The sequence below is a fragment of the Hyperoodon ampullatus genome (genome assembly GCF_949752795.1).
Source record: "Hyperoodon ampullatus genome assembly, chromosome: X".
Classification (NCBI taxonomy): domain Eukaryota; kingdom Metazoa; phylum Chordata; class Mammalia; order Artiodactyla; family Ziphiidae; genus Hyperoodon; species Hyperoodon ampullatus.
Window position 1 is genome coordinate 18,032,371 of NC_136913.1, and position 24,597 is coordinate 18,056,967.

Here is a 24,597-nt window from a genome sequence, read left to right on the forward strand (position 1 = left end):
GCCTGTAACAGGGACATGCAGGGCAGGGCTACAATCCCAGGGGGAAAAAGCTGGTCTGCCCTGGGTGTGAGAGGTTCTGACAGCCTCAGACCTACTCAGCCCTGCTCAGCCTTGCTTCAACTTGCTTTAAGAGAACAGTCATGCGTAGGTTCTGTTCACACCACAGACTGTTCTAAATAATACTGGGCCAATTATCCATGAGCACACATCTAAAAATAACTGCTACCTGATAAGTAAGGGTGAATTATTTGGGATAAAACTCAACATACTAAGGAGTCTATCTACATTCCCCTACCCCAGCCCTTGCCCAATAAACAAAATAAATGAGAACGCGCACACACACACACTCCTCGTACGCACAATACAAACGTGACCTTCAAATTAGAGAAGTGTAGGTAAATCATCGATTTTTTTAACAGCAAATGACCAAAATACAGAATACAGTCTTAGAAGTTCCCTACTTTATCTCCAGATCCATAGAGTTTCCTGCTCAGCCTGCCTTACTACTTCCCTGCGTGGATGTAGCACCTTGCCCGCAAGAGCTGCTGAGAGTGGAAAGCTTGAACTGGGCAATGCTGGTCTCTCTGGCAGACCCCGAGGCTCTCTGGTCTCCTGCTCGCACCACTTACTGCAAGCCAAACGAAGTCTGGCAAAGCTACTGTTTCCCCAATTTCCTAGAAATAGATATCTTGGCTGATGAAAGAAATTAAACACAAATTAATCAGGGAACTCACTGTGCTTTCACAGAGTTTTGTTTTTAAGTACCGTCTCATCTATTTAATAAGGGTCTATTTGGTCACCACAATAACCCAGTGAGGTAGGTAGGAAATTACTATTAACCATATTTTAGATAAGAAAACCAAAATCCTAAGTGCTTAAATGACCTTTCCCAAGAGGTGTAAACAGATGAGAGAGCCAAGTCACTTGATTTTTCATCTTGCTTTTTTATAGGTTTTCCACTCCAAGTTTTAAAAGTTCAATACTTCCAATGATTAAACATCTAACAAAGGGAATTCACTAATTTTGTTGGGGTGGTAGAGATAGGCCTTCCTGATGCACAAGGCAGGATTATATAACCTTTTGAGGTTCCATGACTGGTGGGAAATATGAACAAACACCTCTGTAAGTAGAGCAGCAAGAAGAACTCTCGGGAGAGGGTTGTCATGCTTCTGAACGTGAGTTTACTGCAAAGCAGATCCCCAAAGGACTTTTTTCACTCCACATCTTGGAATCTAGTTCTATTTTTTCCAAAGCCACTTGACTCCAGGCACAGTGAACACAGCCCACCCACAGGATGGGAGGGGTCATGGCCTCGTCAGCACAGCTTGGCCAACATTCTGAGAAGTCTATTTGTCAATGGTCCCATTTTACTATTTACTTTCCAGAGAGAAAAAGAGCAATTTTATACCACAGAGACCTGTGGATACCACCTTAACCCAGTGATCAAAGTTACCATCACCAGTAATGAAACAACTTGACATCATGGCCTCCTGATAAGATGCGCTGAGAAGGAACCAACATCCCTCCCACGGGATTCCTGCCCCAAATGTATAACCTGAGTCTAATCATGAGGAAACAGCTGACTGACTCAAACTGAAGGACGGTCCTCAAAAAAAAAAAAACAAAAAACAAAAACCGGTCTGTGCTCTTTAAAAATGTCAGGGTCGTAAAGAAAGGCTGAAGAACTGTTGCAAGTTAATGCAGACTAAGGAGGCAAGACAACTAATTGCAATGTGGGATGCTGGGTTGGATTCTGGACCAGGAAAAAAACTGTTCCAGAGGATCTCACTGGGACAACAGGCAGAAGTTGCATACAGTCTGTAAATTAAGTAACAACATCATGTCAAATGTTAACTTTTCTGATTTTTCACAATTGTACTGGGGTTATACAAAAGAATGTCTTCATTCTTAGGTATAAAGGGTCACGATGTCTGTAAATGATTCTCAAAATAGTTCTTGGAAAATATGTGTGTGTGTGTGTGTGTGTGTGTCTATGGGGACTATGTGAGAGTGAGTAGGGGATGGGAATGATGAAGCAAGTGTGGCTAAATGCTAACAGGATGAGTCAAGTTCTAGTCTTGCAATTCTTCTGTAGGGCTGAAATGATTTCAAAATAAAAAGGTTTTTAAAAATTGGTCTAAACCCAAATTATCCTCTACTAAGACGGACAAATACAGGACAAGGACTGGGTGAGCAGATAAGTATGGCTGTGAAGAGGGGGTATAACTTAATATTTTCAATGATCCTTTTCAAGAAAATTTTCAGGTAAGAATGTAAAAGCCTATTTGAGAAGGATGGTGGTAACACAAACAATAGTGAAATTGTCACTGCAGGGAGCCCTGATCCACTGTAGATGCTCATCTGTGGGCAGGGAATACCATGCCACCCATCTACCAGAGAAGCCTATGAGAATGGTGCTCGGCAAGGATTGATTAAATGTCCTCAACTACCAGAGAAATAGGCTGGCTCCAGGAGCCTGTGATTCTGAGAGGGAGGTGCTTATTTGGGGCCATCCATACAACTTTGCCTTAATTTTTTCCCTCATGCGGACTATCTGTTTTGTTTCTAACGCATGATAAAATGAAATTAGCCTAGATTCCTGACACAAAATTGATCTCAGGTAAGCTATCTCTGAAAGTCATTATCTTTGGCAGATTATATTTTCCAAAGATAGCCACAATAATATCTCCTCCCATCCCACATGATCTTCTTGAGTTTATTTTTCCATCCCATTGAATCTGAGGTGGTCCCACTGCTTTGACCAAGAAAATACAACAGAGAAGGAACACTGTGCCAGTTCGGGGCATAGTCCTTAACTGGGGTTAACGGGCCATCATCCTGAATGGGCCGTCTTGGACCTTAAGCTTAGTCGAGCCCTAGACTGTAATTTAACTGTAGCACCAGATGACACTGAACCGTAATTGCACGCAAGACCCCAGAGGTGAGAACTTCCCAGTGAGCCCATGTCAACCCACAGAACCACCACACAAAAGACCCTAAAAGAGACCCTTCCGGTAAGCCCAAGTCACAGAGCTGTGAGAATTAATAGCAAATCGTTGTTTTATGCTAGTAAATTTTAGAGAGTCTATTACAGCAGCAAGGGATAATGGACACATTCCCCATCATAATGTCCAAACTAACTTAGAATACATTTCTAAGAACCTGAAACCATGAGAGAACATTTCACACTGCAGAACTAGGGGTCCAGGCAGCACCTACACACAGAGGCAGAGGCAGGCTGGGTAAATGCGCTTGGCCACACTTGATTTCCTTTCTCTAGGTTACAAGAAGAAAGATATGCTCCATCCACGTCTTTGAGAGTCTTGCTGAAGCTAGTTTTTTAAAACCCATACAAGTACCGGACAATGCCAACCAACAATGAAAATAAACTTGAACACTTAAAAGAGCAAAGCCATTAATATGCACAGCCGCCTACAGTGACTTAATTGATCTGAGATCCGGGACGGGAACAATGCGCTGTCAGAGCCTTTCATCACACGGCCCGTCTGGGTTTCTGGATGGGAGTTCAAAGTGGCTAGCCCCCCGCCCCAGGCCATTCAAAGCCATGTCACTTCCAGTGTGCTTTAAAGATCACACGCTTGGTCTGCACAGAGGGAAAGTTGAAAATGCCACTTTGCTTGGGGCTTATTTTGTGTGACACCATTTTAAAAACCAAGTGTTTCTTTTTCATCATTCTTTAATATTGAGTATACAAAAGAATATTTATAAAATATGAAAGGTATGAAGAATGATAAAACAAATGCTCACACATGCACCAACTAGCTCAAGGGAAAGACATACTATGCCAGGATCTCCCATGTGCCCCTCCCTGAGCCCATCCCCAACTTCCCACTCAGAGGCCATCATCACTCTGCATTTTATGTTTGCCATTTCCTTAAAATCATCTTACCACATTTATATTATTAAAAACACACTGGTTTTGCAACATCTAGGGACTCAGTATACATGGAATCAAACTGCTGACATTCTTCTACAACTTCCTTCTCGACACTACGTTCCTGAGATCCACCCACTGGTTGCGGGCAGCTGCAATCCACTCTTTTTCACTGCTGTATAGTTTGGTTGGATTTTCAGAATATACTTACCGTCTACTTGACTTTGCACATTTCTCAGACCTGGCCCATACCCAGTGTGCTTCAGCCGCTAATTTTCACCCCAGGGAGAAACTAAATTTCTTTCTGAACATTTTAAAAATCAAGAAACGTTTGCTATTCCTTACACCTCTCAACTTGGTAATTCTGATTTAGAGGTGCCCGAGCAACTTCTATTCCCAGGGCACCTCATAAAGAGAGAAGGATTCTGGAGTTTGACAGTACACAGGCAGTCTAGCTGTGTTAGTGTGTGCTACTTTTCCTGCCTGTGTTAGAGACAACATGTATGAGGCTCTAAAAATAAAAGCCAGTCCATTAATTTCTCTTTGTTGAAAGTGGCAGGAACACTGTGCAGCATGGTACAGAAACCAGCATCCCTCATCATTAAAAAATTCCCCAAGTGAAATATACAGCACAGAAAAGAGAATGTTTAAGAAACTGATCAGTGGGAGAATATACTGATGAATGTCCCAGAAGGAATGAGGAGGCAAAGGGCCTGAGTCCTCAGGTAGGTTTGGCCCCAGCATTGCTCAGACCTGCCCAGACCACTCTGCCCTCCAGGCCCGCCTTTCCGCCCTGGCTAGCGTCCCACAGACTCATGTTGCGCGCAGACTGTGCAACAATAAACTGAGTCAGCCCCCCGCCCTTGCGGCAGCCTAGCAGGAGATAATCAAGTACAATGAGGCACACATCAATTCGGCCTGCTCCCTCACTTCATGCAGGGCGCTCTGCTCAAATGTCACCTCCTCAGAGAAGCCTTTTCTGACCACCCGATCTAGCTCCGCCCCTCCACCGTCCTCCGCCATCTGACCCGGACTCATTTTTCTTCACAGCACTTATCACCACCTGATATTATATTTGTTGTTCACTGTCAGGCAAGCTCCATGAAGGCTGAGAAGAGCACTGGATACAGAGTAGGTGCTCTATGGGTGTTCGATGAACGAATGACTGACCCAGCTATGTTCTGTTAGCACAGCGAAGGGGGCGAATTCAGCTTTGGCTAGTTCTGGACAGGAAGACAGCTGAGCTGAGTCCTGAGGGATGAACAGTTCAAGGTGGGCAGCTCTCTCTTTGGAGCAGGCCTGGAACTGTCCTCATCTGGGTCCACATCTCCCTCCCAGCTCTCTTGGGGCCCGTCCAAGTGGAGACTATTTTCATTCGTTTGGGGATTCTCTGGAGCATCTGGCACAGTGACTTGCATTCATTCATTCTATGAATACTTATAAAGCTTCTACAAGGTGCCTATTATTGTTCTAGATAGAGTAGAAATTTTAAATATTTCTTTAAATTGAACTGCATTTTTAAAAGTCTGGGATTGTGTTTGAGTATCTTTGGTCAGAGAGAGAGCTTTTTAAAACTCGGATGATATGTCCTTTAAAATATAAAATAGTTCCTGAATCACAACCTTCAAGATTTTCAACTTCAAAGAAATAGCACAGAACCCACTGCAAGCTTGCTACCAAAAACTGAATTCTCATCTCTATAGAGGGCAACTACCCTCTTGGTTCGCCTCAGTGAAATTTACAATGATGATGCAAGGACCATGAGTCAAGACCCAGGAAAGAGAGGGTAGAATCTGGAAAAACCCCAGTACGAATAGGCTTTTCTCTCTGTTAATGTCAACGTCCCAAACTGACAGCAGAGTACTGACATGCAAATGGAAGGCTCAGAAATAAGACAAACAGAGACCTCACAGCTCACCTAATGGATTTGGAGTTTGCAAGAAAGCAATACCATAACCAAAGACAGGCAATACAGGCACAGAAAGAATGCAATGGACTTAAGAAAAAAAAAAACCCAAGACGCTATTAATTCAGTAATGTGCTACAGAAAGATTTTCTTTATGGAAAGTACATACATCGATAACCAGTAGTACTGGTTTATAAAAACCATAGCAATCTCTGAGCAAAACAATATTAGTGAAAAAATCTCTGTTAGGAAGCAACATATCAGAAATAAGAGCTGCTATCATCTTGAAACATTTTTTAAAAATTCCCAAGTGTTAGAGGGCAGACAGCAGAAGCAAGAAGAACTACAACCCTGCAGCCTGTGGAACAAAAACCACATTCACAGAAAGACAGACAAGATGAAAAGGCAGAGGGCTATGTATCAGATGAAGGAACAAGATAAAACCCCAGAAAAACAACTAAATGAAGTGGAGATAGGCAACCTTCCAGAAAAAGAATTCACAATAATGATAGTGAAGATGATCCAGGACCTCGGAAAAAGAATGGAGGCAAAGATCGAGAAGATGCAAGAAATGTTTAACAAAGATCTAGAAGAATTAAAGAACAAACAAACAGAGATGAACAATACGATAACTGAAATGAAAACTACACTAGAAGGAATCAATAGCAGAATAACTGAGGCAGAAGAACGGATAAGCGACCTGGAAGACACAATGGTGGAATTCACTGCTGCGGAAAAGAATAAAGAAAAAAGAACAAAAAGAAATGAAGACAGCCTCAGAGACCTCTGGGACCACATTAAATGCAACAACATTCACATTATAGGGGTCCCAGAAGAAGAGAGAGAGAAAGGACCTGAGAAAATATATGAAGAGATTATAGTCGAAAACTTCCCTAACATGTGAAAGGAAATAGCCACCCAAGTCCAGGAAGTGCAGAGAGTCCCAGGCAGGATAAACCCAAGGAGAAACACACCGAGACACATAGTAATCAAACTGACAAAAATTAAAGATGAAGAAAAATTATTGAAAGCAACAAGGGAAAAACAACAAATACAAGGGAACTCCCATAAGATTAACAGCTGATTTCTCAGCAAAAACTCTACAGGCTAGAAGGGAGTGGCATGATATATTTAAAGTGACGAAAGGGAAGAACCTACAACCAAGATTACTCTACCCGGCAAGGATCTCATTCAGATTCAACTGAGAAATCAAAAGCATTAGAGACAAGCAAAAGCTAAGAGAATTCAGCACCACCAAACCAGCTCTACAACAAATGCTAAAGGAACTTCTCTAAGTGGGAAACACAAAAGAAGAAAAGGACCTACAAAAACAAACCCAATGGGCTTCCCTGGTGGCGCAGTGGTTGAGAGTCCGCCTGCCGATGCAGGGGACACGGGTTCATGCCCCGGTCCGGGAGGATCCCACATGCCGCGGAGCGGCTGGGCCCGTGAGCCATGGCCGCTGGGCCTGCACGTCCGGAGCCTGTGCCCCGCAACGGGAGAGGCCACAGCGGTGAGAGGCCCGCATACCGCAAAAAAAAAAAAACAAAACCAAGAAAACCAAAAACCAAAAAACAAACCCGAAACAATTAAGAAAATGGTCACAGGAACATACATATCGATAATTACCTTAAACGTGAATGGATTAAATGCTCCAACCAAAAGACACAGGCTCGCGGAATGGATACAAAAACAAGACCCATATATATGCTGTCTACAAGAGACCCACTTCAGACCTAGGGACACATTCAGACTGAAAGTGAGGGGATGGAAAAAGATATTCCATGCAAATGGAAATCCAAAGAAAGCTGGAGTAGCAATACTCATATCAGATAAAATAAACCTTAAAATAAAGAATGTTACAAGAGACAAGGAAGGACACTACATAATGATCAAGGGATCAATCCAAGAAGATATAACAATTATAAACATATATGCACCCAACATAGGAGCACCCCAATACATAAGGCAACTGCTAACACCTATAAAAAAGGAAATTGACAGTAACACAGTAATAGTGGGGAAATTTTAACACCTCACTTACACCAATGGACAGATCATCCAGACAGAAAATTAATAAGTAAACACAAACTTTATATGACACAGTAGACCAGATAGATTTAATTGATATTTATAGGACATTCCATCCAAAAACAGCAGATTAAATTTTCGTCTCAAGTGCGCACGGAACATTCTCCAGGATAGATCACATCTTGGGTCACAAGTCAAGCCTCAGTAAATTTAGGAAAATTGAAATCATATCAAGCATCTTTTCTGACCACAACGCTATGAGATTAGAAATCAATTACAGGGAAAAAAACGTAAAAAACACAAACACATGGGGGCTAAACAATACATTACTAAATAACCAAGAGATCACTGAAGAAATTGAAGACAAAATCAAAAACTACCTAGAGACAAATGACAATGAAAACACGACGATCCAAAACCTATGGGATGTAGCAAAAGCAGTTCTAAGAGGGAAGTTTATAGCTATACAAGCCTACCTCAAGAAACAAGAAAAATCTCAAATAAACAATCTAAACTTACACCTAAAGGAACTAGAGAAAGAAGAACAAACAAAACCCAAAGTGAGCAGAAGGAAAGAAATCATAAAGATCAGAGCAGAAATAAATGAAATAGAAACAAAGAAAACAATAGCAAAGATCAATCAAACTAAAAGCTGGTTCTCTGAAAAGATAAACAAAATTGATAAACCATTAGCCAGACTCATCAAGAAAAAGAGGGAGAGGACTCAAATCAATAAAATTAGAAACGAAAACGGAGAAGTTACAGCAGACACCACAGAAATACAAAGCATCCTAAGAGACTGCTATAAGCAACTCTATGCCAATAAAATGGACAACCTGGAAGAAATGGACAAATTCTTAGACAGGTATAACCTTCCAAGACTGAACCAGGAACTAACAGGAAATATGAACAGACCAATCACAGTAATGAAATGGAAACTGTGATTAAAAATCTTCCAACAAACAAAAGTCCAGGACCAGATGGCTTCACAGGTGAATTCTATCAAACATTTAGAGAAGAGCTAACACCTACCCTTCTCAAACTCTTCCAAAAAATTGCAGAGGAAGGAACACACCCAAACTCATTCTATGAGGCCACCATCACCCTGATAACCAAAACCAGACAAAGATACGACAAAAAAGGAAAATTACAGACCAATATCACTGATGAATATAGATGCAAAAATCCTCAACAAAATACTGGCAAACAGAATCTAACAACACATTAAAAGGATCATACACCATGATCAAGTGGGATTTATCCCAGGGATGCAAGGATTCTTCAATATATGCAAATCAATGGGATACACCATATTAACAAATTGAAGGAGAAAAACCATATGATCGTCTCAACAGATGCAGAAAGAGCTGTTGACAAAATTCAACACCCATTTATGATAAAAACTCTCCAGAAAGTGGGCATAGAGGGAACTTACCTCAACATAATAAAGGCCATATACGACAAACCCACAGCAAACATCATTCTCAATGGTGAAAAACTGAAAGCATTTCCTCTAAGATCAGGAACAAGACAAGGATGTCCACTCTCACCACTATTATTCAACACAGATTTGGAAGTCTTAGCCACGGCAATCAGAGAAGAAAAAGAAATAAAAGGAATACAAATTGGAAAAGAAGAAGTAAAACTGTCACTGTTTGCAGATGACATGATACAATACATAGAGAATCCTAAAGATGCCACCAGAAAACTACTAGAGCTAATCAATGAATCTGGTAAAGTTGCAGGATACGAAATTAATGCACAGAAATCTCTTGCATTCCTATACACTAATGATGAAAAATCTGCAAGTGAAATTAAGGAAACACTCCCATTTACCGTTGCAACAAAAAGAATAAAATACCTAGGAATAAACCTACCTAGGGAGACAAAAGACCTGTATGCAGAAAACTATAAGACACTGATGAAAGAAATTAAAGACGATAACCAACAGATGGAGAGATATACCGTGTTCTTGGATTGAAAGAATCAATATTGTGAAAATGACTATACTACCCAAAGCAATCTACAGATTCAATGCAATCCCTATCAAATTACCAATGGCATTTTTTACGGAACTAGAACAAAATATCTTAAAATTTGTATGGAGACACAAAAGACTCCGAATAGCCAATACAGTCTTGAGGGAAAAAAACAGAGCTGGAGGAATCAGACTCCCTGACTTCAGACTATACTACAAAGCTGCAGTAATCAAGACAATATGTTACTGGCACAAAAACAGAAACATAGATCAATGGAACAAGATAGAAAGCCCAGAGATAAACCCATGCACCTATGGTCAACTAACCTATGACAAAGGAGGCAAGGATATACAATGGAGAAAAGACAGTCTCTTCAATAAGTGGTGCTGGGAAAACTGGACAGCTACATGTTAAAGAATGAAATCAGAACACTCCCTAACACCATACACGAAAATAAACTCAAAATGGATTAAAGACCTAAATGTAAGACTGGACACTATAAAACTCTTAGAGGAAAACATAGGAAGAACACTCTTTGACATAAATCACAGCAAGATCTTTTTTGATCCACCTCCTAGAGTAATGGAAATAAAAACAAAAATAAACAAATGGGACCTAATGAAACTTCCAAGCTTTTGCACAGCAAAGGAAACCATAAACAAGATGAAAAGACAACCCTCAGAATGGGAGAAAATATTTGCAAATGAATCAACGGACAAAGGATTAATCTCCAAAATATATAAACAGCTCATGCAGCTCAATATTAAAAAAACAAACAACCCAATCCAAAAATGGGCAGAAGATCTAAATAGACATTTCTCCAAAGAAGACATACAGATGGCCAAGAAGCACATGAAAAGTTGCTCAACATCACTAATTATCAGAGAAATGCAAATCAAAACTACAATGAGGTATCACCTCACACCAGTCAGAATGGGCATCACCAGAAAGTCTACAAACAGCAAATGCTGGAGAGGGTGTGGAGAAAAGGGAACCCTCTTTCACTGTTGGTGGGAATGTAAATTGATACAGCCACTATGGAGAACAGTACGGAGTTTCCTTAAAAAACTAAAAATAGAATTACCATATGATCCAGCAATCCCACTACTGGGCATATACCCAGAGAAAGCCATAATTCAAAAAGACACATGCACCCCAATGTTCATTGCAGCAATATTTACAATAGCCAGGTCATGGAAGCAACCTAAATGCCCATGGACAGATGAATGGATAAAGAAGTTTTGGTACATATATACAATGGAATATTACTCAGCCATAAAAAGGGAACGAAATTGGGTCATTTGTTGAGACGTGGATGGATCTAGAGACTGTCATACAGAGTGAAGTAAGTCAGAAAGAGAAAAACAAATATCGTATATTAACGCATATATGTGGAACCTAGATAAATGGTACAGATGAACCGCTTTGCAAGGCAAAAATAGAGCCACAGATGTAGAGAACTAATGTATGGACACCAAGGGGGAAGGGGGGGCGGGGAGATGAATTGGGAGATTGGGATTCACATGTATACACTGATGTGTATAAAATTGATGACTAACAAGAACCTGCTGTATAAAAAAATAAAATAAAATTCAAAAATTAAAAAAAAGAAAAAAGGTTAAAGAAAAGAAAATCCTCAAGTGTTCATTAAACCTGTGTATTATCCTATGTTCTCTGAACCAGACTGATGCACCAAACAAGTTTTATATGATTCTCTCTATATAAAGAGTTTCCTTTTTTCCAAATTAAAATCATATTTCTCTTTCTCTCTCAGTACTACTGAACATGTTTCCATTCTACTGCTGGAATGAGTTATTTACTGAGTCATTCTTGTCAGTTACTAGCAGTAAAATGTTTTAAAGACTTAAGTCAGTGGTCACACAGTGTAAATTCGTTTTCCAGTTACACAGTTTTTCATTGGCTTCATTAGAAAAACATACAGCTGATGGTGACTGAGAAGTTATTATTGCCTTTCTGTTAAAGAGACAAAATGAGAGAGGGCCTGAGAGCGAGTGTGGAGCACAGGGGCCCCAGAGCCCAAGCGCAGTGCAATCACTTCACTCCAGATGCAGCTGAAGGAGAAAGAAGGGGAATGCCAGAAAAGTAGAATGGGACTAATGGACCTGAAGAAAACACGCCAAATGGGTTCATCTTGGTAAATCACAGTCCAGTATTTACCAGGCAGCAAAGCCCTCAAGAGCACATCATTTATCTAGAAGATACACAGCGCACCTCGGCGGGCCGGCCACGCCTCGTGGGGGAGCTGGAGGCACACGGCACAGAGCCCCCCAAACTGCTTTAACCATCCGACTATGGTGAAGGGGAAAGATGCTTACTTGGGTGTCACAGGAGAAGACGACCTCTTAGAAACGCCTGCTGGAAAATCGCATCTTCTCAGAGGGGACATGAGGCCCACGCTGGGAACGGAAGTTGTTCTTGGCCCCCTCTTCATCTTCTCCGTCTGTAGGGGACACAGAATAGGACGGCCATGGCCCATGACTGCCACCACTTCTACAATTTCTAAAAATACCCCAGATAGAAGCAACGCACAGCTTTCTTTCAGAAGGAACCATACGGAGCTATACTACTTCCCACAATGGGAATCTTTGCAGAGAAGCACCAGGGGGTCATCATATTTAGGTCATTCAGTTAAAAAAAAAAACAACCTCAGCCTTAAAACATAAAGACCGCCTTCTCCTTGTTATCTTACAAAAAGCTAACAATGGAACCAGACTGTGGTCCTGGACATACAGAAGCTGGAACGAGTACAAAGATATGCAATCACTATTTTAAAAAAAAAGCTATAGGTGGGTGCAAGACAGTGAGCTGGGGACCCTGACAGTGTACCCAGTTTAACGGGGACTGCAACCCCTCCATCCCTCTATGTCTTCCCCATGGCCTGCCTCACATGGGCCTCTGTTACTGGCCCACGGCAGGCAGTCTGCAACAGTGGTCCCCTTCCCTCCCTATTGTGATTTTCCGCAGCAAATCCTCACACAGCCCCCATGCCCACATACATTAGCCCCCTTCCACAGGAATCCACCCAGCAGTAAAATCCTAGGGTCTGAAATATTCACTTCTCCTGTGAGAACCTTGGGATCACACTGGATTAAAAAAATAAATATGGCGTTATCAAATAAATGCCCAGTGGTGACGCGGTGTTTAAAGTGAGTCCACGTGTCATTTGATGCTCCTTGCTTTAACAGGTGGAGCTCAGTTCCCTTCTCCTCAAGCGTGGGTTTGGTCTCTGTCTCTCTCTCTCTGATCTCTTGCTCTAGGGGAAGCCAGCTGCCATGTTATCTGGACACTCAAGCAGCTCTCTGGAGAGGTCCATGCAGTAAGGAACTGGGGCCTCCTGCCAACAGCCATGTGAGTGAGCTGTCCTGGAAGAGCCCCAGCCAAGCTTTCTGATGACTGCAGCCCTGCCTGCCGTCCTGACCACACCCTCATGAGAGACCCTGAACCAGAAGCACCCAGCTAAGCCATCCTCAATTTCTGACCCAAAGAACCAGTGAGGTAATAAACATTGGCTTTAAGCTGCTAAGGTTTGGGGTAATTTGTTACATAGCAAGTGTAACTAACAAAAGTAGTATGGCACGTAAAATTTCTAAACAAATACACACAATCGGGGGTACCTGCTCAACGTCTGCCTTACTGATAGTGTTACCATGACGACAAAAATGTTTAAAGGCCACCGTTGTGGATGAAGGTTGACCTAGAACTTCAGCTCTAGCTGCCTGTAGAGGCAAGACTGGCCCAGAATCAGACATCCTTAAGCAGAGAAAGGGCACTCGGAACATTCCTTCTGACGCCCGTCCTCTGGAGGACAGGCTATAAAGAGGACAAGGGCTTTAGGAGTCTGTTCCAAGGCACTAAGATTTAGGAGGGTGCAAAAAGTTAACTGATTTTCAAAGGTTGGGTGCCATTTTAAACCAAGTCTGCCCCTTGAGCAGTCCCTGGAGATAGATGGAAATAGACCCCAGGTCAAGTGTGGGGAGTAATCACACTGTCAGATAAACCAGTCCCGAGGGGTGAGCGGGTATAAACCTACCGGAGAGGCCTCCGCTCCTGCAGGGGCTCCTTTCCCAGCATCTCCTACGCCAGATGTAGATGCCGTCTTCTTCTTCTCGGCATTTCGAGTGGGAGAAGACTTGTAGGAAGATTTAAGGGGGCCAGCAGGAGCTACACGAGGACAGGCATGGGATACTAGAGAGTTACAGTATAAAACCCAGAGACACAGGGAGCATAGACGGAAAAAGTAGGGTGAACAGAGGGTTGGGAAGAACACCACATTTCTGTTAAAATGTGACGCGGGCAATCCACATTCTCAAAATACCACCACACTTTTTCTAGTGTACACAGAATAGACCGTATCTTAAAAGACCCCCATACTCAATGCTCAAGGGTCCAGTTCATTTCAGGAGTTCAAAATCTGGTCTTGGGAGCCAGATGGACCGAGCACCATCACCTAATAGCTGGATCACCTTGGGTAGGTGACTTAACCTCTCTAAATGTCAATTTCCTTGTACAGGAGAGAGTTAACGTAGCAGACCTGACTGCTGTCCTTGGAAGGGCCTGTTCACAAGGTTGACCCCTGTAAGCATCTGGAAACTTGGATTTCAGGAGGGTTCTCACCATTAACTGATGAGTAGCTCACTGTGCCTAAGCTGCCTGTACAAACAACATGACTGATCTTGCTTTCTTGTCCTGAGTCTGGAATGTGGTATGTGCCTGGCAGGGGGTGCCTACGTGACCAGCGCTGGGCGCTGAGTCTCTAACAAGCCTCCCTGGTTGGCAACATTTCACGCGTGTTGTCGCAGCTCGTTGCTGGGGGACTCAGGCACGTCCTGTGTGACTCCACTGGGAGGGGACTCTTGGAAAGCTGCACATGGTGTCCTCTGGACTCGCCCGTGCGCCAATTCCCCGTGCTGATTGTGCTGTGCAGCCTTCCGCTGGGACATCTCAGCTACGAGTGCCACCACACGCTGAGTCCTCTGAGTCCTCCTAGCGAATCACTGAACCTGGGGTGGTCTTGGGGACCCCTGACACAATTGGTGTCAGAAGCAGGAATCGTGAGAAAGACCCTGATTCCCTGATGTATAGTAAAAGCATTGTTTGGTAAAAGGAAGGAGAAAGGGGTGGAGGATGACGACCCACTGATGCCTGGTGGCTATGGAGCCCCCCACCAGAGGAAACCGCAGCCGAGCTGCTGTCTGTTGCGAAAGGTGAAATACCTATGGAATCTGAAGATGACCCATGGAACTCCAAGTGCTGGCTTGCTCGATCCTCTGGCTGCTTTTGGCCATGCTGGCTTAAGTGAGAGAAAGAGTGCAGCCCAGGTGATGCCTTTAGTTTTCACTTTCTCCTCCAAGTGGAAGTGGGACACAACCTCCTTGCTATTTACCACCAGCGGTTTGGCTGGAATTTAAATTCTAAGTAGTGGAACCAGAACAAGTCTCCAGACCTGGTGATTTTTGCATAATGCAGCCTCTGGGAAAAGGGAGTTGTAAAAAAAGAGGCAATCTCCAGACAGAAACAAACTTTTGAAGTTTCAAAAATCAACCCGGGGGCTTCCCTGGTGGCGCAGTGGTTGAGAGTCCGCCTGCCGATGCAGGGGACACGGGTTCGTGCCCTGGTCCGGGAAGATCCCACATGCCGTGGAGCGGCTGGGCCCGTGAGCCATGGCTGCTGAGCCTGTGCGTCCGAAGCCTGTGCTCCGCAACGGGAGAGGCCACAGCAGTGAGAGGCCCGCGTAACGCAAAAAAAAAAAGAAAAAAAATTCAACCCGGAACCACTGTAGATACAGAACACCCCTCCGTGGGGCCCTAACCTGAGAAAACATCACAGATGCTGGCTGGACCATCCGGGTCACAGACAAATGCACACAGGAAAGGGCTCGTTCTCTGATGGGACCATCCAACACGGAGCTGCTGGTGGGCTCTCGACTTCTGATGTGGAGCCTGACTGCATTTCTAACTTGTAATTCCTGCCAGAGCTGCAAGCTGGGAAAGGGCACTCAAGGGAGTGTGACCCCTCCGTCCACCCCAATGAGCAGGCTCGACCCCCTCTGGGGGATGCAGCACTGCTGACGAGACAAGACGTCTGGTGTTTGACTTTCCAGATTGGCTACGGTTTGTTAACAACGGACCGAGAGGCTGACTCTACTTCCCTTGCCCTTCTCCTGCTACGCACACCTCAGAAAGGCAACTTGTTCAATGCACCTGTCCCTGAAAAGGGACTGATCTTTTCTAGGCTGCTCACTGGATAAATGAAGAGGATGGAAGAGATGGGGGGTGATGCAAACCTATTTTTAAAATTTTTGAAAATTCAGGATTTTGTCCCAGTTTCTGAGCATGACGTGTCATTCTGCTTAAGTTGGACACATTTTTTTAAAAATAAAAATGCTCTTGTCCTTCTTGCATTCAACCCTTCCAGATGAAAGGTCCATGTTAGAGTAGAGGATGACTGAGAAATGTAAAGTTGTGATTACTGAAAGGGGCATGCTGATAACAATGGAGAAAAACAACAAAACCCAGCCTCACTGGAGTGGTGCAGGGGAGGGCCAGGGGAGGGGCATTCACGATCTTTCTCTTCCAGAACTGTTTCTGGGAACTCTCCCCTCTTGCTGAAGGAAAACCACACTGCCTTTGCAAGCTGCTGCCAGCGAGCTTCAGATTCACACAGATTGCAGGTGACAGTGTGACCGTGAGACAGCAGGGGCAGGCCAGCTCCTGCGCAGTCCCCGCTCACCACCTCCACATGCAGTCCACACTCGGCCGGAGATGAAGCCAGTGTTGCTCGCAGGACTGTTTGGAATGGACCACCTCAGGCAGTGCCTCTGAAAGCAAGGACTGAGAGCTGGGGGCCCTGTGAGCCTGGACTGCCTGCCCAACGCACGTCCTGCATGGGGTGCCCGAACATCATAAACTCTGTTTCCAGGGGACACGTGTGCTCTCGGGGACTGTACTTGTACCATCATGACACTGCCTCAGCCCTGGATGGCTCTGGGTCAGCTTCATCTTACTGCCCAGCGCTGGCTGGGCCTGAATTGATGCCTCAGGCCAGGTAGAAGAGGTTCATATGGAAACTTACAGAGGAAGCCAGCTGGCTTTCTAAGACAGACCTTGATGGTGACTGGTCTGTGTCTTAACTGTCTAAGTCCAGCACCCCTACATGGCATAAGTGAGATCCACACGGTAGGTTGGCCTCAGCCTGCTATACGAGCTCCTATTGATAATAATTCTGCTGTAAAGACACCGTGGCCAAGGACCAAGGGGGTGAACTGTGCAGAGAAGAACAGAAAAAACACAGCAGGCCTAACTGCAGGCTTTCCCTGGAAAGGCCTGCTTAGCACGCTGGCCCCGGCATTGGGGAACTTGGATTTGGGCAGAGTTCCCACAGTTAACTGGTAAGACTGGCTCGCTGTGCCTAACCTGTTTGTACAAACAGCATGACTTCCGCTGAACACCTGCTTTCCTTCTGAGTTTGGAATTTAGGTACGTACCTGGCAGGGGGTGCCCACGTGACCAGCCCCCACTAAAAACTCTGGGCACTGAGTCTCTAATGGGCTTCTGTGGTTGGCAACACTTCATCCACGTACTAATTCATTGCTGGGGGAACGTGTCCTGCGTGACTCCACTGGGAGCGGACGCCGCGAGCCTGTGCCCGGTCTTCCCTGGACTTGGTTCCATGTACCCTTTCCCTTCACTGATTTTGCTCTGTAGCTTTTCGCTGTAATAAATCATAGCTCTGAGCTCTCCTAGAGAATCATCGAGCCTGGGAGTGGTCCTCCTGACACATTTCTCCTTCTCAAGATGGGGATACTTCCTACTTCCCAGGAATTTTGTGTTTATTTGTTTGAGATAGAATTCATATACCATAAAGGTGTACAATTTAGTGGGTTTTAGCATATTTACAAGGCTGTGCAACCATAACTACAGTCTAATTCCAGAACATTTTCAACAAAAGAAACCCTGAGCCCATTAGGCACTCACTCCTCTTCCCCCTCCCCTGGTCCCTAGTAACCACCTATTTACTGTCTCTCTGGATTTGTCTATTCCAGACATTTCATAAAAATGGAATCATAAAACTTGTGGCATTTTCTGCCTGGCTTCTTTCACTGAACATGTTTTCAAGGTTCATCGTGTAGCATGTATCAGTAATTCATTCCTTTTTATAGCTGAATAATATTCCACTTTATGGATAAACACATTTTGTTTATCCATTCATCTGTTGTTGGATATCTGGGTTGTTTCCACATTGTGGCTAATCTGAATGCTGCTGCTGAGAATACTTGTACACTTCACTGTGTATGTTTTCAATTTCCTTGACTCTATACCAAAGAGTAGAATTGCTGGTTCATGTGGTAACTCTAACATTTTGAAAAACCTGTCAGACTGCTTTCCAGAGCAGCTGCAAATTTTACATTCCCACCAGCAGTGTATAAAGGTTACAATTTCTCCCACATCCTCACCAATACATATTACAGTTGACTCTTGAACAACACAGGTTTGAACCGCATGGGTCCACTTACACGCAGATTTTATTCAATAGTAAATACTATGGTACTATTTGTGGCTGGTTGAATCTGCGGATAGGGAACCAAGTATACAGAGGGCTGATTATAAAGTTAAAGGCAGATTTTTGACTGAGGCGGGCTGGTACCCCCAACCCCTAAATTGTTCAAGAGTCAACTGTATTATCCTTTTTTCTTTGAATTTTAGCCATCCTAGTAGTGGGAAGTAGTATCTCATTATGGTTTTGATTTGCATTTCCCTAATGACTAAGGATGTTCAGCATCTTGTCATGTGCTTATTGGCCCTTTGTATATAGTCTCTGCAGAAACAGCACAACTACTTGGAAACAGATAGAACTAGGTAGAGGACAATATGTCATTTATATGTTATCTCACTGAATACACTATATCTTGGGAACTGACACGGAGACCAGACATGCCCTAATGTGGACACGGCATTACTCACTTGCAAAACTCACAGGGAACACTAGTGCACATTAATTTTTTTTTTTTTTAGTCCCCATTAAACTTGCCATGATGGTTTGATCTGCTTTGGTCAAGGAAGGGCTTTGACGGTGTGGCCCACTGTTTCTTGGACTTCAGTGTGCAGGTCTGGCGGGGCCTGAGAGTCCACCCTCTTACATGCTCCCAGGTAATACCAATGCTGTTGGTCCATGGACCACCCCTTGAGTAGTGAGGCTCTAGATACCTGTTCTGACTGTGTCCATCATTGTGCTATCTCATTTAATCCTCATGACAACTTAAAATAACTCCACTTTAGAGATGAGGAAACTGAGGCTTAGAGAGGTTAATTAACTCACCCAAAGTGGTAACAGCTAGTAAGTGGTAGAGCTGATTATGGGACTTCTGAGATTGCAGTTTATAGGCTATTTTACCAAACCGTCTATTTTAAAAAGTCTACTAACCGCCATAACTCATGAGATGGATTTCTTTCCCCTAATCCACATGCCCTCACTCATAAAATAATTTACTCACCTCTGTGACACTTGAAAGAAAAGAAATATAGCAACAATAAAACACTGGTGGGTAGAAAATGTTATTAACCATAGAAGACATTTCATGAAGCCAACAAATGTGAAGCAAGATACAAAAATTCAGGAATAACTCAAAGGCCAACCAATACCATTTGGGGCATTTCCCTCAGTGTCACCAGCTTGGCCTCTTTTACCTGAGTGACTGGGCTGCTCAGAGAGCATGAGTGCACTTCTGCTTCTGGCTAAAGAAGCCTGTGTGGGTGTCAACAGTCGCATAACAAGAAAGGTTTCCATGGGACTAAGGTGCGTGCGATGAGCTGAGGGACGGAATCAAATGAAAATTTTAAAAAGCAAAATTAAAACAAAACAAAATAAAATGCCTAAAACAACACAGTGCATGATGCAAATCAACTTTTGGGTGGCAGAACGAATGTGGAAAGAAAAAATATTGTAGCAAAGGATGGCTTCGGAGCTTGTCATAGTAAAAGAAAACAGACGCTGTGTCATTTAGAGCTTGGGAGAGTGTGTTACTTCTCTTGGGGTGCCAGAATTCATTCAACATGCTATTACGGAATTAGAGTATCACCTGTATCACCCGAAGAGAATTAGCCCATATTCCAAGATGTCATATGGACTCAAGAAACCATTTACTCACCAAGTAGATCTAACATTGGAAAAAAAGATTACTCCTACAAAACACTTGTTTTAGGCCCTCTGTTAGGAAATATTTCATAACACACTGATTTTGTTAATGTAGAAATATGCATCCTTTCATACTTTTCCCACGCAAGTAAGGGCAAAAATTAAATAAGAAACATTAAAAAAAAGCCAACTAATTATCAGCTTTAATGGAAGTAGTAGTATCCATAATCTAAAATTCAGTGACTGAAATGTTATTTTGATGGTTTCGGAACATATTATATGATAATGGATTAACTTTTCAATGACTTCGTCTTCTTTGGGTATCCACTAGCCAGTAAATGGCTTGGGAATTTCAAATTTTCAATTAATAATCCACAAGCAGATAATTCAGTTGCCAACAATATATAATAACATACTGATTATCTTTACACATTAATCAATGCAAATATGAATTTAACATCAACTTGTAACCATATGAATTAATGAAAACCTATGGGATAGACTCACAAATGGAACAGCTATACAGAATTAAAAGCATGCAGATGTTTTCTCATCCAGCTCCTAGTTAATTCAAGGTTTCCAGCGCTTACCCATGAACTGCATCAGAGAGCGTCAACACTGACACTTATGGGGTCTCTGACACACATGACAGACCCCTGTGCTGGAGGTGCAAGGTCAAAGCCAGTGGAAAAGGACCAGGAACGCACACTGGCCTCTTCAGAGTCACAAACATCCTCCTGCTCACCCCCTGGTGATGACTCGATGTGTTAAATACTCCACTGGCACCTGACACTTCTTCAGTGATGCTTTAAGATATGCATTTAATGCATGGAGAGCTTCCCTCCCTTCCTTAACCTACAAACTCTGAAAGGTAGCAATTCAGACTTTTAGTGCCTTCTCTGAGCCTCCATTAGAACACGGGTGATTTTATATCTGTTCAGTTTCTGGAACTGGCACCCGTCCTATACATACCATCTCTCACCTCAAAACAGAGCGCCAGAAAAGGCCATCCATCCTTTTGCCCTTTTAAAGATTTCATATTAGTTCTGAACTTCTGTTTTCAAAAGAGAAACGGGCAGGCTTACAAACCACAGACAAGAGCAGAACCCCATTTTTTTCACACATCTAAGTCTCCCACGTACCTCTGCCTCAACAATCCCGCTGTTTCTGGCTAATCAACAATATCGCACCAATAACTGGGCAGTTACTTTTTTAACAGTCACATCTGCCCACTGGTCAATTAACCCCAGGCCAGGATAACGTCTACATGCACTGTGGAAAATGGAAGTCTCTTTCAGACTGGGAGCATAGCATTAACTCCTGTCCCTATTCAACAATGACCTGGTTGTGAAGAGCGCGTTGCCACTTTTCCAAAGTCCCATTAGTGAGGCCCTGGGGCTCCCACACACAGATCGCAAGGCTAGGAGAATGGGGCTATTTGCAGAAGGCTCAAGAGGGGCTCTCCCAAAGACCGACGTTAACACGCTCACACTAGAAAGAAGAAAACTGGAGAGACCAGGTCTACACGTTCACTTGCCTCGGTCTGGGGAATAGGACATTGTCGCGGTGGATGAAGACAGGCGCTTACTCATGGGAGGCTCCGTCTGCTTTGGCAAATTCATGGTTGATGTTGAAAGTTTGTCACATGCTGCAGAGAAATGCATTAAAGACATTGGTATTCACACCACTCTAGACTAAGAAACACATTTCCCAAAGTGTTCTTCCTGTCCTCATCCACACGCCTCCAAAACCACCGTGGCACAGCACACTGCTTCCAGCTCCCTGCCCTCCACTTGGCATGTCTGGGAATGCCCAGGCCACAGCAGCCATCCATCTGAAGCAAGTTCTTCTCTTCTATTGCTCAACTTTGTGTTTCTCTTTGATTCCAAATGTTCAGCCTCACTCAACTGTTCAACTAAAGCCATGCTAATCCCACCAGCCAACCCTTTCCTTGTGTCCAGGGACTTTTAAGTAAATTCAGACCACACATAAACAAAACCAACCTGGACCCAGAGACAAAGCACCACTGCAAAATGTTCTACGATCTAACTGAGACTGGGTGAGCTAAAACCGGACTTTTTCTGAGGTTATCTAGAGCTCAGGTTGCAGAGAGAAGTAATTTGTAAAGCAAGGAGCTGTATTTAAAGCAGAACAACCTGTAGCAGTTGGTTTCTTCCTTTTATCAAGAGATGGGGTCACAATGGCCCTTTCTCAAAGGCTATGACTGTTTATGGTTAGGATTTTAAAATGTGGTCCTGGATTTGGTACTCTTAATTTCCCACCGTTATTTCAGACGGGCTTCTAAATGAAACGACTGCAGCAACCCGAGAGGTGCTGACAGTGCCAGACAAGCCATAACCGAGCTTGAGGCAAAAGGAAAGATGTGTGGCCCCAGCTCTAAAGGAAGCAAACTCATCAACAATATTTTCAAAACCTACTCTTCTACTCATCTTGTTTTCAAATGAGAGAAGTGTCATGTTTGACAATTTCTCCTGACCAAGTGATGACCCTAAATAATTTTTAAATAACTTAGACTGAAGTAAAATTATAATACAGTCTGTTTGGGTATAAATAAAATATTTAAATTTAAAATGGTATGAGTTTTCACATACCTACTTTTCAATGTTTCAGTCTGAGTATTTTAATGTTCTGGGAAAAATAACCATTAGAAATTACATAAAACCATGTCTCTAGGGGTACACATTTCCCCTTTTGCCTCAGGCTCCGATATGGCTCAGCATGGTACTGGTCTTTGCAAATTTGATATTTTGTTCATCATAGATTGTTCTTCATTAATTTTGATTAAAATATTCTTTTATCTTGATTACTGAGATTTCTGCCAATCCCTTAAACTAAGTGCTCCAGTCGAGTACCACACTCACCTCACCCTGTCCCAGGGCCCTGGGTACGATTCCCAAGGTGTCATTATCAACTCTACCTGCCCCTCTCTGTTGGGGGAAGGCCAGTGCCCATATGACAGTGAACGTGGCCCAGGCGGCAAAGTCTCTGCTACTCAACAACACCAATAAAAATTATTCTTTGTCAAGGAAATGCTGGAGACCAAGGACATTTATTCCTACTGCTATAATTTGACCTTCTGGGTGGCTGGGAAATATTGTATCCCTTTTACATCTTGTTTTTTCTTTACCAGTCAAAGATGAGTTGAACTTCTAAAGTCCCTATTAAATGGGAGCAAGGTTTTGCTAGTTCTATTCTTGACCTAGACCCTAAGAATTTCGCAGGCCTGTATACAAAACAGAGAGCCTATTAGAGAGAGGAAATCAAGAACAAAACCAATTTATCTCCTTGTTTGGATTCACAGTGTTAGTACTGGTAAACTCAAACACCTCTCCAGGAATCCATCACATTAATACCCAAAACTCCGTGTAATTATAGGTTCTGGTAGCCAGAAGTGATTGAAATACCCTACTACTTAATGCCTAAAAACCAATAATACATGAGAGCGTTGAAGATCTAAATGCACAGAAGTCAAACACTGACAAGATTTTCAAGGCAGAAGTTAGTGAGCTAAGGATGAAATGTCTCCAGGGTACTAGGATGTAAGGCATGCACGCTCCACGATGACGAACAAAGAAATATGGGCATGTCATTCACTTTCTCGAGAAAAGTTCTAAGGGGTCAGACTAAGAAATCAATTGTAAAAGTGCTTGAGACAGACACAGTGATGGAGGAGGGTGACCGGGACAGTCATCACAAAATGCCATGGCACAGTGATGCTCAGATATACCGTTGGTGGACTCAGCAGCGGCGGCAGTGGTCCCTGGGTCCGGAGGGAGGGTGCTGGCTGCTAAACCTAGAGGAGGGGGTGGGGTATTTCCTGATTCACCTACACAGCAAAAAACAAAAATCAGAGCAAAGACAGGTAAAAGAAAAAAGTCCCAATTTCTGGTTGACTCTAGTTTCTATTAGGAAATTAGAAAAAGTAACTGAGAGGGGTTGTTGACGTCTCAAAAAAAAAAAGAAAAGAAAAGTATATTCACTGACAAAAGGTTAAAAGCACAATACAGCAAAGTCAAGAAACTGTACCACTCATGTAAACCCATTTGCTCTCAGAAAGAGCTGGTATACAGCTCCTGCATAACAGAATGGCAGACACAGAAAAGACACTAAAAAGAGGGCAAAACCACCCAGGGACTAGTAACAATCCATACATTAAACATTTGAAAATTTAAAGATGAGTATGAACTGGATAATGAAATAAATAAGTCACCTTAAAACAAAACTGAAAGAGCAACAAAAATAAATAATGTGGAGGGAAGAACCCCAGCCCCTTTTAGGGGGTTACTGCTGCTCAGCCTTTCCCCGTCATGCTGCAGCCATGACTGAGCCTATTGTCATTGACCTTCCCTGAAATTAGGTTACCTCTGGGCTTGCTAGGTGGATCCGGTTAACCAGGCTCTACATTCATTTTCTTTGTTTTTCTTTTGTTTTACCTCAAAGCCCAGTTACTGTATCAACTGCTGTTTGTGAGCAAGAAGAATGAACAGATCCCCTTCGCAAGAAATGCATACACAGGAAGCTTGGCAGCTTTAAACATCACATCCAAAAAAGGTACCTGCAGATCGGTACAAAGCATCCCCCAGATCCTGCCGGTGCCAGTCTGCCCGTGATCT

The 24,597-nt window shown here is 43.2% G+C and overlaps 1 protein-coding gene across 4 annotated transcripts in view; it reads right to left on the bottom strand.

Annotated features, from left to right (window-relative positions):
• Window positions 1–24,597, bottom strand: part of MAP7D2 (MAP7 domain containing 2) — a 53,613-nt gene that overhangs the window by 20,187 nt on the left and 8,829 nt on the right. For 2 of the 4 annotated variants that reach the window (XM_079726912.1, XM_079726915.1), the window contains 3 exons: window positions 21,501–21,611; window positions 13,863–13,993; window positions 12,148–12,272 (listed from right to left, as the gene is read on the bottom strand). In XM_079726912.1, coding sequence (XP_079583038.1) covers window positions 12,148–12,272; window positions 13,863–13,993; window positions 21,501–21,611 — 367 coding nt within the window. The remainder of the gene's footprint in view (window positions 1–12,147; window positions 12,273–13,862; window positions 13,994–21,500; window positions 21,612–24,597) is intronic. The other 2 variants (XM_079726913.1, XM_079726914.1) reach the window with 2 other exon arrangements.